Source organism: Gallus gallus, chromosome 3 (genome assembly GCF_016699485.2).
Source record: "Gallus gallus isolate bGalGal1 chromosome 3, bGalGal1.mat.broiler.GRCg7b, whole genome shotgun sequence".
In the NCBI taxonomy this organism is placed as follows: Eukaryota; Metazoa; Chordata; class Aves; order Galliformes; family Phasianidae; genus Gallus; species Gallus gallus.
The window spans coordinates 88,348,713-88,363,546 of record NC_052534.1 but is presented as its reverse complement, the minus strand read 5'-3'; the positions used below and the strand labels follow the sequence as shown (position 1 = coordinate 88,363,546).

Below are 14,834 nucleotides of genomic sequence, written 5' to 3'. Positions count from 1 at the left end.
AACACCAACTCTGCCACACCTCCCCACACAATAGAACTATTCAGAAGAGCCTCCTGATCACTCTACACAGTGAACACAGACACATACACATACACATACACACACACACAAAATTACTCTTTTATTGTTTGGCTATAGCTTTATCTTTTGAAAACACTGCTTGAAACAGAGTTTTGCTCGCACAGAGCACATGTTTTATGGGCTTGTTTTTAACGCCGGAGAACACCAGAACCGTTCGTAGCACCTCTCTTCACGCTTCCGCCCGCAGCCACCTTACCACCACCCCTCTCGCCACAACTCCCGCTCTGCCCGTATGCAGTGGGCCCGGGAGCACCGCGCAGGCGCGACAGAGTCCGGCAGCACCGCGCAGGCGCTGCGGAGCCGCGCGGAGGAAGTTTGAACGGTGGCGGGTACCGGAGCCGCTGATGGAGTCCGTGCTGAAAGGTAGCGGCTGGGCTCCGCGCGGGGAGCCGCCGGGCTGCGGTGGGCCCCTCCACGCGGCCTTCCACTTGGGGGCTGCCGGCCTTGGGGCTGTCGGCCGTGAGGTTCCGGCTGGTGGCGGTCTTCTCGTTCCTTTGCGGCCTTCTCTGGCGTGGCTCGCCCTGCAGCCGCAGGAAGGGACGGGGCGGGCAGCGCCGTGGTGCTTCACAGTCCCTCTGGGGTCCCGGCGAGCGGCTCTCGGTTGTCGCTTCCCCACTACAGCCGCCACCTTTGAGGCCTATTAACTTTTAGAGGAACCTGCCTCTTTCAGAGCTCTTCTAGCTCAGAAAAGCTCCGGACTTCCTGGCTTTCCCTTACATCTGCAATGCAAAAACTACGTAGTGTTTTCTTTGTTGTTTCCTAAATGGGGTAATTACTGTAAAGCATCCCTTTGGTCCTATGGTGGGCGGGTGCTGCTTTGAAGAGAGTTCTCTGAGTTCCCAGCATGGCCTTCACTGGTAGGTGCAGAACTGCAGCTGTGAAGGCTTTAAAGCATTTGATGAAGATGAAGACATTAGTTGTTTTGAATGTGAGCACAGTATTTTTCACAGAAGATCAGCCCAGCAAAAAGCTGTCCTGGTCCAGTACCAAAACGAACGTGGGTGAGATGAGGGAATTGGTGTAGGCTTAAGGTCCCACCAGCATCTGAACTTAGAGCACTGATAGTCACTTATTTCCATCTGATTTGGCTAAAGAGGTGTCCTAGATTTCCTATTTCTTTTACAGATTAAAAATTTGTAGCAATTAAAAAACAGTACTCTTTATGAAAGTACTGCAGTTAGAATGTAATTTTGTTTCACATTTAAGAACTTGGATGATATTGTGTAATGAATTGGAAGTTCACGTGTGTATGTATGTAACTCCTGAAGAAATGGTACCTACAGCTACACCAGCTAAGTAACGCTATTCAATAGAGCAAATTCTCAAATTCAGATTGCAACATAGTTACCACTATTAGCCATGCATTTTGCCAGTGATGAGCAAGAACCTGCATGCCACACATTGGAGGTGGTGCACTGTCACCTCTACTGAAGCGCACCGCTCACAGTGTCCACGTCCATATAAATGTTCAGCAAGCATCAATGAATGCCAATGGGTGTGGGTATTTTTTGCAGCGAGGAATTTAATCGCATGCCTTTGCTTCATAGGCATGTCAGACATGATAGTTAAACAGGGTTTGCTGAGGATGAACCTTTTAAATGTAAATCACAGAATCATAGAATGGCCTGGGTTAAAAAGGACCCCAATGATCATCGAGTTTCAACCCCCCTGCTATGCGCAGGGTAAAATCAAAGCTTTCAATTTTATTCCTGAGCTCTGAGTATCGCCTGGCCTGCAGTTTGTTTAAAGTTGGTTTTGGTGAGCTGGCATTCCTCCAGTTTTCTGGAATTTTCCTGATCTGCTATTCAAAAGGGGGACTTGGTATAGCCAATGCAGTTATAGGTCATCTTAAGTCAAACTAAAAAAAGGGATTATTAAAAGTTTCATTTGCTTATCCTTCTATGTCAATACATCCGAGATTGTGGGGTTTTTAAATTTTTTTTAATTTTTTTAAGACTTACTGAGCCAAGGCTATTTTATTCCTTAAAGAGATTCTTAATCTGATTGATAAAGTAAGCTGCTTAAGTGCAATATATCTAAACTTCTGTAAAGCAGCTGACATGAAAATTCATTAGCCCCTGATAGATACTTAATTTCAAGGTGATTTGATGTAGATAAGGTGCAATTTTAAGTCAGTTGGGAATGGTTATTTCTACATATTTTAATTGAGATTTGCTGAAAGGGTAATTCCAAATTTATTTCAATATCTTCTGCAGCTTGTGTTACGACAACTTATCTTAACATTTTTATTAACTTGAAGATTAGCAATGATTAAAATCAGCCATGGAAAGATACTGCTTTGCGTATTGAGCTTGTAATGTGTTCTAAAATGTCAAAAATTGTTTAATGAGTGTCAATCTTATCAGTTCATTCCAAGTAATTTAAGGGGCAGAAATACTCAAAAAATTTCTATTGGTAATGTCTGATACTTCATTCAAAGCTATTCTTGCTACTGAATGTGTATGAAGGGGTATTAAAGCAAATTATTTTTTGAAAGACAATTTAACTAGTTTTACCACAGTGCACTTAAATATCTGTTGTTTTCCCTCTTCTGATTCCAGGTATATGTGCATTTGTAGAAGTTTGGTCATCTAGCAGAACAGAAAATTACTCAAAAGCCTTTGAGCAGCAACTTCTTGATATGGGAGCAAAAGTAAGGAAACTATTTTGAAATTAATAGAATAGAAAAAATCTTAATTACAAACTTAGCTTGTTCTGCTTGTGTATTTCTTTGTAGTAGGAGTTTTTAAAGGGCAGGAAGGAAAATAATCACAAACTTCAGAATATATGATGATGCTATAAAATTCTTATTAGTGGAAGATAAGAAATGCATATAAAGCCTTCTTAGGTATATATAAACTTCCTTGTCTGATAATATGCTATGAAGTATTGGTCTTGCTCCATACTGGAGACAAACCAAATCTAAGGGTCGGAAACCTAAGTCATTTACATGTTGCTTTGTTTTCTATAACTTGTAGGCTGCTGATCTGTTGTCACTACAGTGTTTTCTAACCTATGTACTGTGACATTCTTCCACTCAGTCTCCAACAAATGTGGTTCATTTGTAGAAAGTGCTAGTAAAAGTACATCTAAAAGTCTTTGCATGTGCCTTGGTGATTTTTTCCACGCAAAATATATTTGGCTTGTAGATGCAAAATTTAAACTAAAAACCAGCCAAACAGGCATCTTGTGTTCCTGCACACTATTACTGTTTAGCGGAGAATTTTTTAAAGCCCATACTATGCTCTGAATAGCACTTATGTGAACTCCCAGTGCTTTGTAAGTGGGCACATGTAGGTGTATCTCACTGTAATTTAGGAAGTTTTGCTAATGTCCCCAAAGCCTCACTCTTTGTATGAGTTTAGCTGAGATAGTATGAAAGAACAGCAGAACAATTCTTTTTGTTGTAAAAGGAAATACAACTCACATTAAATAATTTCAATAATAAATACTTCTGGTGGGTTTTTTTGTGCTGTGAAATCTATTAAATTCTCTTCTGATGGCATCACATTTTACTTATGGAAAATGTGGTAAGGCTTCACAGTTGTATTTTGTTGATCTGAAAGTAGCTTGACAAGATGAAAGGTGTACACGAGACTATGGAGCTAGGTGAGACTATTGAGACTATTCACCAGGACCAAAAAGGGGTGATCCTGCCCCTTCATATTTCACTCCTGCCTGGACACTACCTTACCTTTTATTGGGCTGAGCATGATAGTGTACTGGCTGGGCTTATTCTGTCAGGAAAGAAAATTGTGAATTTTTGTGAGCTTTCCACTAGGTGATTGGTTCAGATGTACCAAATTGAGGCCAAGTGATCAACAGATGACCTCCAGGATAAGAGATGAGATTAAAGAGAGGCCTACTGCATGTGACTATACCCTGACTGATGGCTTCATTGTGAGAGGGAGGCCTAAGGTAGTGATGCTTCATAATTTGGTGGTAAAGCCATATCAAGCATCAAGTCTCCTTAGCACATGGGCTAATGCATGAGCCTGATAACTAGCAGAAATGACAATATGTTTGTATCTGGAAGTCATAACTTTTTCTGAAAAAGACTCGTTGGTCCTAGGTACTTACCTCTCATGGGTTTTGTCTTCTGAAAAGCAGTAAATCAACTTGCCATCAGAAATGTTTGGAGAAGCTGAATAGTTTTCTTAAAACCAAATGTAAATGCAACATGTTGAGAGCCAAATACAGTGATGCAAATGAGCTGAACATCAGAGAGCTACACAACTACTTCTGTTTGACTGCGTTGAGGAGATGTTGCTGTAAAATGGGAATTATTAATTTGATGAATTTGGTACAATTACAACAACTGATTGAACAGTTTTATATTTAGAAATGTTGTTTATAAAGAATGGAACGTCTAGGACTAAATGTGTTATCATTTAGTTGTTACTAGAGGTTTGTAACTGAAGATATAATCAGTTTTGCATCACAGTGAAAATGTCAGTTGTGATGTTTGTTATGCTTACCTAAGTTTCCCGTATTTCTTACACTTGTTTTTGTTCTCTCAGTTGCTTTTTAGTAGCACCAGCCTTCCCTCAGAGCTAGAAGTGATTACTGTTATTAAGAATTAGTTTACAAGGTGATGTTACCTGTGTTCTAAGTTTGTGAGTTCTTCCCTAAATGAAAGATGCAATTGGCATTTCTTTGAATAGTGGCAACTAACTTCTGTACTGATGGTTTCATAACAATTTCTGGCTACTCAAACAATAATGTTGTAAGATTAGTGATACAGAGAGAGTAGGGAAATTGAAATGATAGCACAGAGAAAAGAAATTGTGAAAATAAAAGGTTACTGTAGCCCTCCAGCTTGTTTTGCACTGACTTAACTAATCAAACTTGGGCTTTGATTGCTTCAGGCTTTTTGCAAATACAGAAAAGATCAAAGCAATCCTTGACATACTGTTTAGTATAAGTTCTTATGCTAGTGTTTCATGCAAGAAAAACAGACTACTCCATCTAGTTTCATTAATATTTTCTGATTTTCAGACTCAAAGATGAGCGCTCTGTTTACTTCTGCAGGTTTCAAAAACTTTCAACAAGCGTGTGACACATGTAGTCTTCAAAGATGGACATTCAACTACATGGAGAAAAGCACAGGATGCTGGTGTAAAGACTGTTTCTGTACTCTGGGTGGAGAAGTGAGTACTATTGAGTATAATGAATGTGACCTATTCCACAAAATGGATTCCTGTATTATTTTATTTTAAAATAACCTGTTTTTTCTTATGTACCTGAGACATTGCTAAGTCTATGAATAAATGGTAACTTTCTTATGACATTATTTCTATTATAAAATGTGTTACTTCCACAGAAAGATGGTGTGTTATCTATTGAAAATGAGGGTGTTGACGTAGCTGCATGGTTTATTTGTTTAGTGTTCAACTCCTTTGCTCTCAGATGGCATGCATAGACGATGAAGACCAGATATTTACATTGAATTGAATTATTCCATTTCCATATGAAAAAGCACATTTCATCAGGGACAAAAATGAAGGAAGTATTTGTACTGTTTCTGTACTTAGTCCCTGTGGACAGAATATCTCATAGCAAGAAAGAAGAAGATCCGTGTGTAGTCTGTCTTTTAGGATATTTGTCAGGTTCAGCATGGCACTGCTTGAATATTCTTGATTACCGTAAGGAAAAAGTTATATTAAAAAAACAAAACAACAACCAAAAATTTGAACTTCACTGCCATTTTATTTGTAGCCCGTGGCACCTCCTCTGTGTTTAAGAGGTGGTTGAAGCTTAACTTAGATTTCTGATAAAGTATAAAAACACACTACTTGTTTTTAAGAATACAAGTATGCTATATTCAAACACTCCAATTCTTAAATTGTTGTGATGATGGAAATTAGAGTATAAGTGAAGTAAAAGATCCTTTTCTTATCAATTAAGTATCACGTGCTTAGAGAAATAGCAGTCTGAGTAAGATAAAACAGCACTGCACTCTGCAATTTTGAGATCAAGCTTTTAAGCCTCAAGAAACTAACTCTGTCAGGATGCCAGCACCAAATGAAAAGTTATGAGAGTATCTAGAAGGAAAATGTAAGCTGTTCACTAGGAAATAAAAAAGCTAGTATCTTCCTGACATTCTTAAACGTATTCCTAGCATCAGGGCAAGGTTTTGGTGTATGTCTTAGAAGATGCTTGTTGTAACTGGAGTAATCATCTGATATAGAAGATATAGAGATGCACTTTACTGAGGTGGGGGCAGTGATCATAATGATGGATGAACAGACTTCTCTGCAATCTTTTTCCTCTGCTGTACATCCCTGCTTCTGCTGCCTTTGCATTTCCTTCTTATCCCTCAGTTTGACCAGCAAGCCTTTGCTCAACCATGCTGGTTTTCTGCCACCCTTGACTGGTTTCTGAAACATGGAGATGGAGAGCTCTTTTGATCTCAGAAGGATGTCCTTAAAGAGCTGCCAGCTCTATTTCACTCTTTTGTCTATAAAGGCAGCTTTCCGGGGGATTCCATCCAATAATTCTTTAAGCAGCTGGAAATTCACTCTTCTGAGGTTCAGGGTCCTGACTCTGCTCTTTGCTAGGCCTGTAGCTTTCAAGATCACAGACTCAACCAGGGCATGGTCACTACAGCCCAGAGTGTCTCCAGTCTTAACCCTTTAATGATGTCCTTTGCACTGGTGAGCACCATTTCCAGTAATGCTTCTCCTCTGGTCAGTTTGTCTTATACCTGGTCCAGGAAGTTATCCTCAGCGCACTCCAGGAGTCTCCTGGATTGCTTGCAGCCCACCGTGTTGCCTTCCCAGTAGACATCCAGGTGATTGAAAACTTCAATGAGAAGAAGAGCTGGCGAGCATGATGCTTCTGGTACCTGAAGTGAGAAGGCCATGGATATGTTGAGTGATGGCAGAAAATGACATCAAGAATGACTGAAAGTATAAAACGATTTTCTCACAGGATGTGATTTGAAGAAACAAGAATTCTTCATCCTGGAAAAGAAGCATGAGTGGCAAGTCAGAGATCCCTCTTTCATATGAAAACAAAGGCTAATATGAAGATGCTGAATAGGGAATGAATGTATATTGCTCCTTCTCTAGTAGAAGAATTGGAGAATTCACACGAATTTGACTGAGTGAGACAAACACTGAGAAAATAGTAGATGGTTTTTAGCAAGATGTAGTTAGGCTGTAACTCCTTGCAGAATCAATATAGACTGCAAAGGTTTATGTGGATTTTAAAAAATCCTGAAGCAATTAAACAGTTTTATTAAAAAAAAAAAAAAAAAAACTCCAGCAAATACAATATTGCCTCAGACCATCCTTATACCATGAATCTGTAACAAAGCAAAATGGGAATGTTTGACTGTGTTCTTATATGCTCTTGGGTATCGTGATATTGATACTATGTGGTATTTAATCCAGGCTCTACTCTTTGATATTTGAGCCCTAAAAACAGTAGACAAGGAAGCAACTCATCAACAATTACTCCAGCATTTCCTGATTATTCTACTTTATGCTAAGTGTTCTCCCACTTAACAGCTGGTGAACCACTGCTTATAAACTATTCTGCATGTACTCTACTGTTATGTTCCCCTGAGTAGTAGATAAGCCTTTCCTAGGAACATGCCCTTTGACTTGAAAAATTGTAATATTTGCTTTTCTTTTAAAAAAACAACACAAATTGGTGTCAGGGCCTGTGTGAATGTTGTATTTTACTTGAGAGTGTTCTTGCCAATGATCTGCCTGAGATAAAGCTTCTACAAACTGAATAAGTGTGGTTCCATTGTTTAACAGGAAGTATTGTTATCCAGAAGAAAACTTGAAAAATAAGATGACCCCTGAAATTTCAGAAAATTCATAAATCCAGAATACATTTCTTTAAACAATAAAAGCAAACAGGTTTAAAATCGTTATCTAGATTTTAACAATAGCCACTGAAGTATAACAGGTTGTTTATTATCTTTATTTGGTACTCCAGACAACTATAAACTCTACTAGTTTAACAAATATTTGTAGTGGTTTGTCTCTTTTTTTTTCTTCTAGGTGTAAAACATTAATTTTACAAACATGACCATGAAAGCAATTTGACACTAGGTGTCACTAGAATCACAGTCTTCCAGAGGAATTCTAGTAGTCTACAAAGGTTCTTGCTCTTTTCCATAACCAGTTTTACTACAGAAACCATGGTTCAAGAATGAAATTTTACCAATTCTGACTAAAATATATCTTCCATTAATGTGCTGATAATCAACTTCTTGTCTCAACACCATGCATAATGTGCAGATATGTAATAGATATGTATGATATTCCAAGCTAACACAATTCCTAGTAATCTCAAGTCAGACATAAAATTATTAAAAAGGAAATCTAGGGCTAGAGTATCAGTTTGATTCTTTTTATTTTTTTAATTAAAAAAATATGGGGATAGCTGTACTTCGCTGCAAGGGGCTGATTTTAAGATTGCATATACAAACAGAAGGGAGAAAACTGCAACTAATTGGTAAGAATTAAGAGCCAGGATCAGATGAAACCTACATTCTCAATTACCAGAATAGGAACGTTATTCTTTCTTTTCTTGTTTTTCCTGACGTGCCGTAGATTGTAGGTGAGTCTTTACTGTCATCAGAATGACCAATAAAGGTTAAGTGTCTCGTTAGCTAATGAAGAATGAAAACCTAGAATCCCCAGAAAATACAAGGCTAGATCTTACAATCATGTGAACTGGGCCAGATTGACTCCATTCAGTGATATTTGAATATGTGGGGGAATAGCATGAGTGTATATCTTTGACTTTTAGAGCACTGATGGGGTAATTTAGAGGACATTATTAGGACAAAAAATTGTCATGTCCTTTATTAGATATGTAATGTAAAGTTGATGGGGTTTGGGTTTTTAGCATTGCAGTAGTTATGCTAAGAAACCATACTTGGAAAGGGTTTAATGAATGCAGAACTCGAGCAATTTATTTTTTTTCAGCAAAAGTTCTCATTCTTAATAACTAAAAATGACAACTCTATTTTATTACACAGATGTCGAGAAACTGGAGTACGCGTTGATGAATCTTTATTTCCTGCAGTATACAATAATGATGGGTTACCACTAAAAGTGAGTAAAATTCTAATACCCTGACCTCAAGGATTTGAAGAGTTGATTTTCAGAGCTTCCTGTAAACTCTGAGTAGGTTTTTAAAGATAATAATTGAATGTTTATATTGGTATGTAAAGAAGTGAAGATTTAAATGACAAAAAAAATGATCAGCTAATCCAAACCAACTAACTGCTGTGTACCTTGTGTTCCACTGAGTTGTGACAAATACTAAAATCCTCATTTTGAGGGGGAAAAAGCACATGACTTTTGAGCAGTAATGTTGCTACAAACAAAAAAAAGAAAAGAAAAGAAGAAAAGTTCATAGCTTCATCTCCCTTTTACTAAAATCTGATCTAAAATATCTATTAATCCTTTGTAGTTTCATATTGCAATTCATTTTGGAAAATGTTAACTTTGCAGTTATCTACAACTCTTAAAGAGGTGATTATAAAGCAGTATTAAACAATGGTAATAAATACCGTGTTAAAATGGTAGACAAAAAAGAAGTCTGGTTACTTTGGGCAGATTTTAACCATATACTTAATAGTTTTACATGTCTTCTAGCACAAATGTATGCAGCCAAAGGACTTTGTTGAGAAAACTCCAGAAAATGATAGAAAGCTGCAGAGAAGACTGGACCGAATGGCTAAGGAATTAGCTCAGCAAAGGATAGGAATTAATGCAGGTAAGAATTCCTTTGGACTTGTATTCAAACATCTGAGTTATTTCTTGAAAGCACTTAAAGTGAATGAATTTTTGAGGATTTGTTTGTTTCTTTTTATGCTTTTATGCACATCACTGTAACAGATGAAGTTGATTTACATTTTACAGAGCTTTTTTTTTTTGAGAAACAAAACAGAACTCAATCTGAAGCTGTTGTAGTACAGATTGCTGTTATAAATTATGATAAATAATTAATAATGTACAATTATTATTTTTTTGCATAGAAACTGATATACCAGTTTTACTGTTTGAAGATGATGGTTCACTTGTGTATAGCCCTGTTTCTAAAATAAGAGATCAATGCAGTGAAATGGAAAGAAGAATAAATGAGATGAAGGAGAAAAGAGAAAATCTTTCTCCTACTGGTAAGCAGTTAAGCTTTATTTATTCATGAGCAAGCACAAATGGCGACCATTTTTATTGCTGCTTTTTTTGCCATGTTTTTTTGCTGTCTCTCAGAATTACTCTTACCGTGCTTCTCTTGAAGTATTTAATTACCTAGACTCAAAATGAAAATATCTGATTAGAAATGTGTGAGATAGTACCACTGGAATTAGTTAGCCTTAATCGTTATGTGGGTAGCATTTTGCAAGACATCAATCCATTTAGCCCATAACTCATTTGAAATGAATGCTGACTGTTCAGAGCTTTGAATCCCACTGAAATACGAAGGGATACTGGTCTAAATGGTGCGTGCAGAAAGGGTGGGCCCTGTTTCTTTTACAGTCTGGAATTAGAGCTGTGGCTATGCCTATTTTGTACTTAATGCTTTGTTTTATGATTTGCTCTGAATGGCTCTTAAGTATGATGACTGAACCTAAAAGTTGAGTAGATTTTTTTCTTCTAAATCATTTGGATTTGAACTGAGCCTAGAATCTCTAAGTTCTTAAAACTCATCTCTTGAGTATAGTCCGTGCCTCTGACCACCATAGCTGAAGGGTCACTGCACAAAACTTCCTTCGTCACAAGTTTTGAGTAGGTATGACTGCTTTTTAGCTTTTTGTTTCTGTATTGAAAGTGACATGAGGAGGAAGACGATTTTAACAAAATGAAATTTCTTAATCGTCATACATTCTGGGAATAATAACTGAAATAGACTTTTAAGTTTGTAATTTGCTATTATAACTTGGTTGAACTTTACAACAAGATTCTAAATCATATTTCCTATTAAATTCTAATGTGAATCCCATAGTTGACAAAGATTGTAATGTTATTACTTCCTCGCCAACAGTTTAAAAAGGAGTTTCAAAATGCTCAGGCACCTGTTCAAGTACTGAAGAATGGGGTTTAAGTAACAACAAAAGACCTAAATGAATAAAACCAATTGACTTGAAAATGCAGATTCTGGTGATTTAAATCTGGACTTGAGATTTCAAATAATTTATCAGCACTTGTGTTATCTCACGTTATCTCATCCGTAGTGTTTGAAGTTTCAAGAAATCTGTCAAATAAACTGTCACTTTATGCCTCCAAATAAAATTGTGAAAGGAAATTATAGATAGAGTTATACATTGATGAAAAATTAAATCTTATGTATTTTAGCATGGCTTGTATTTGTTTAATTTTGCGGTTTTAAGGTAATACTTCCAAAGGTCTTGAAAAGCATTTCTGCTGTATGGAGGCATTTCTACTAGCTGCAGAAGTTACCTGATTCTTTAGTTAAAAGATCTCGACTGTCTTAGAAGTGTCCGTATTTCATCAATAGTTTTCTTTCGTTCTTTCATGTCAGAAAAATATGGTGCTGAGTTTTCTAGAAGAAATTTGATTCATTTGTAAAATCTAATACATTTTTTTGAGTAAATAAGTTTGAGATACTTTTAAGCAGTCTATAGTTAGTTGTCAAAGCAACCACATATCTCTTAAAATTGAACTGTTCTGAGATATGAGTAGATGCTGTAGAAACTTGTATGTCTGCACATAGAGCTGACTAATTTATCATTTGCAAATTCCTAGCTTCCCAAATGTTTCAAGCATCCCCACGTTGCTCACAAGGAGACTGCCCGCTGTCTACCTCTTTAACTAATTCAGAAGACGCAGTATTGCAAGGTAATTATCTCAACCTTACTTACATGTTACAGAATTTAAACATAATACATGATCTGTATATCTTATTTTGAATGGCGATAGTTTGTACACTGAAATAGAACTTTATATGTTTGTTCTAGTATTTATATTTAAAGTTGAATTATATTAGTTTTCTCCTAATTGGCAGAGTATATAGAAGTAAGAATTCAAGGAACTGGGGCATGAGAAGTCACACTGGGTAAATGTTGTACATTACTGCTGCGTTGCCTGTGTCACTTCCTTGTGTGACAAGTAATTCTATTCCTTGTTAATGGCTTCTTGTTCTGGCATTCTATCAGCTTACTGATACAGGAATCTTGTACGGAACACACAGCTTGGTGGTGTGATATGGAAAAAAAGATAATTGAATAAAAAAAAGAACTCACAAAACTGGAATGTATTCCAAATTTTCAATGGAAAAACCTGACAACCTAATGCATTCTCCAGTTTAAGTATTCAGGAAGCGACATATGTTAAGGTTCTTGTACTCAATAGACTTTAGTGCCCGTGTTTTGGCGTAGTAGCAGGACATAAGGCAAACAGTGATTGTGAAAATTGTTAAGCTACATCTGTGCATTTCTTAACAGCATTAAGAAATAATATCCACAGTGAGTAATGTACTTTCATACTGCATGTCTCCTGCCAGTCAGAACAAAAAGATAAGTTGTATTTTAGTAGAAAAGTAAGAAGTCAGCTTTTATAATTCATAATGAATACCACTTGAGTGGACGGCCTACTCCATTCTCCTCCAACAGTGAAGTATATATCTTTTTTTGTGTGTGTGTGTTTTACTGACATCATACAGAAAATCTGTCATCGTTCTGGCTTACGTGAGAACAGAGGCAAAATTTTACACAGTGGTATCCTGACACAGCTAAATATGCCTTCCTGCAATTTCAGAAAGAAGCAGTAGCTTAATACTGGAAGTAGCATAACTATACCACTAAATTCTTTTATCTCAGTAAATTGATTGCGTGCTGATAAGGTTAAACATTGATTTGAGCACTTTACCTTGAATATGCCCCTGCAGCATTACAGCTGCACTATAGATTTTTATATTACAAGGGCTGCTTTGAAAGTAATGTGCTCTATTTTATTATGTTGGACAACAATGTGAGAGGTTGAACCTTCTCACCAATACTCCATTGCATTTTGTTGCCATTTGACAGATGGCAGCAGAGGGGCAGTCTGACAAAATGATGTCTGACATAGAAGTGTGTATGCAGCAAATGTGTGTCACTGAATTCCTCCAAGCAGAATAAGTGGCACCTACTCACATTCATCAATGTTTGCTGAGCGGTTATGGAGACCAAACAGTGGATGTGAGCACAGCAAGGTGGTATGTTTCAGCAATGATGCCATCATAGCAGCTGTGAAATACTGGGTCACCTCTGTTAGTGTAGATTATTATAAGTGCAGTATACAGGCTCTTGTTTATTGCTGGCAATAATGCACAGATAAGGGTGGTGACTATGCTGAAAAATAGTGTTTTGTAGCTAAGAATTTGTTCTATCAAATAGTGTCCTTGTGCTCTTTGTGTCTGTTTTAGTTTCCATGGAAATAAATAAGAGGCTTTACTTTTGGAGCAATCCTCTATGTCTCTGATGATAGTCAGTGCAGTTTCCATCTCTAACATGCTGTCATGGTGACCCTTTTGTTTGTTTGCAAGGCTCATGAGAGTGCGTTGGTTGACATATCAATTGCAGCTTGATTTCAGAACATACCTATCTATACCATATGTTTAAATTGGTATTTATATTTAGTAAGCAGTAAGATTGCTGTTTCCCCTAAAACCTACAGTAGCACTAACAAAGGAAGTATTGCTGAAACTTTGCACTCAGCATACATCTGTTGTAATAAATAGATTATAGAAAATTGTATGGAACAACTGGATTCTTAAAAATCTATTTTGAATAATCAAAGATGTGAGCCTATTTCAGAGGAATTTGTTATAAAGGGTTATGAATGATTCCTTTTTATCACCTCCCAAAATAATTTCTTTAGAATAACTAAAAGAAATGTTATCTTTTTCCACGTTCTGTTTGGTTTTATTACAGTATGTTGATACGTAGATTATGATACTAATGTGTATTTAATTTCTTCCTAACTCTGGGAAAACTACAAGATGATGGGTAACGCTGTGGTAGCAAAAAAATGATTATATAGATTCCAGCTATCTCTATCAATATAAAATCACACCGCTTTTCACACATATTAGAAAAAGAGCTTTTCCCAATTTTTTTTTTTTTTTTTAAGATAGGATTTGTGAATACTTATTACCATGTAGAAATATAGTTAAGCCTACTGTAGCTTCTTGTCAATATACTTTGTTTCTGTTTAATGACTTGGCCACTGAACATTCAGGTAAGTGGCTGCATCCTTGCTTTTTCTTTTCAATAATTTCATATGTATTTCACTTAGAAATTTTGTTCTGTTTCTGTTTTCTTAATTGTTTATTTGCTACTTTTCATATTTTACAGGGGAAAAAAAGAAAGACTGCTTAAACTCAAGTTTTGATGACTTTTTTGGAACTGTTACATCAAAGAGACAGAAAAAAGAGGTAGAAAATACCTGCAATACTCAGACTTGTACTCACGTTTCTATGAGTGCTTCAAAGAATTCTCTCTCATGTGGCTGTGACCAGAAGAGCTTAACCCGGAAACAAGCTAGCAGAAGAAGCATAGGTAAAAAGTGGATTTTGCAAAATACTTTGCGTGATAAATTGTATTTAGAAATAAAAGATCTAGAAAAGTTTTCAGAGCAAAACCGTAAGGATGAAAGTACAATGACTACTTCAGTTGCAAACAAAAATTATTTTCTACAAATCAAGGACTTGGTTCATACTACTCCTTCCCAAAAAACTGCTGAGTTAATGACTGTTAATAGTGCTTTGAATGACAGTGT

General features: G+C 36.7%; 1 protein-coding gene across 4 annotated transcripts in view; it reads left to right on the top strand.

Annotated features, from left to right (window-relative positions):
• The first annotated feature begins 358 nt into the window (after positions 1-358).
• MCPH1 (microcephalin 1) overlaps positions 359-14,834 on the top strand; it is a 121,600-nt gene continuing 107,124 nt past the window's right edge. Inside the window, exons 1-8 of one of the 4 annotated variants that reach the window (NM_001105319.2) lie at positions 359-444; positions 2,643-2,734; positions 5,113-5,231; positions 9,086-9,161; positions 9,708-9,828; positions 10,091-10,231; positions 11,820-11,912; positions 14,411-14,614. In NM_001105319.2, coding sequence (NP_001098789.1) covers positions 426-444; positions 2,643-2,734; positions 5,113-5,231; positions 9,086-9,161; positions 9,708-9,828; positions 10,091-10,231; positions 11,820-11,912; positions 14,411-14,614 — 865 coding nt within the window. In that variant the 5' untranslated portion in view covers positions 359-425. Of the gene's footprint in view, positions 939-2,642; positions 2,735-5,079; positions 5,232-9,085; positions 9,162-9,707; positions 9,829-10,090; positions 10,232-11,819; positions 11,913-14,410; positions 14,615-14,834 lie in introns of all 4 variants that reach the window. The other 3 variants (NM_001398181.1, XM_040696675.2, XM_025148462.3) reach the window with 3 other exon arrangements.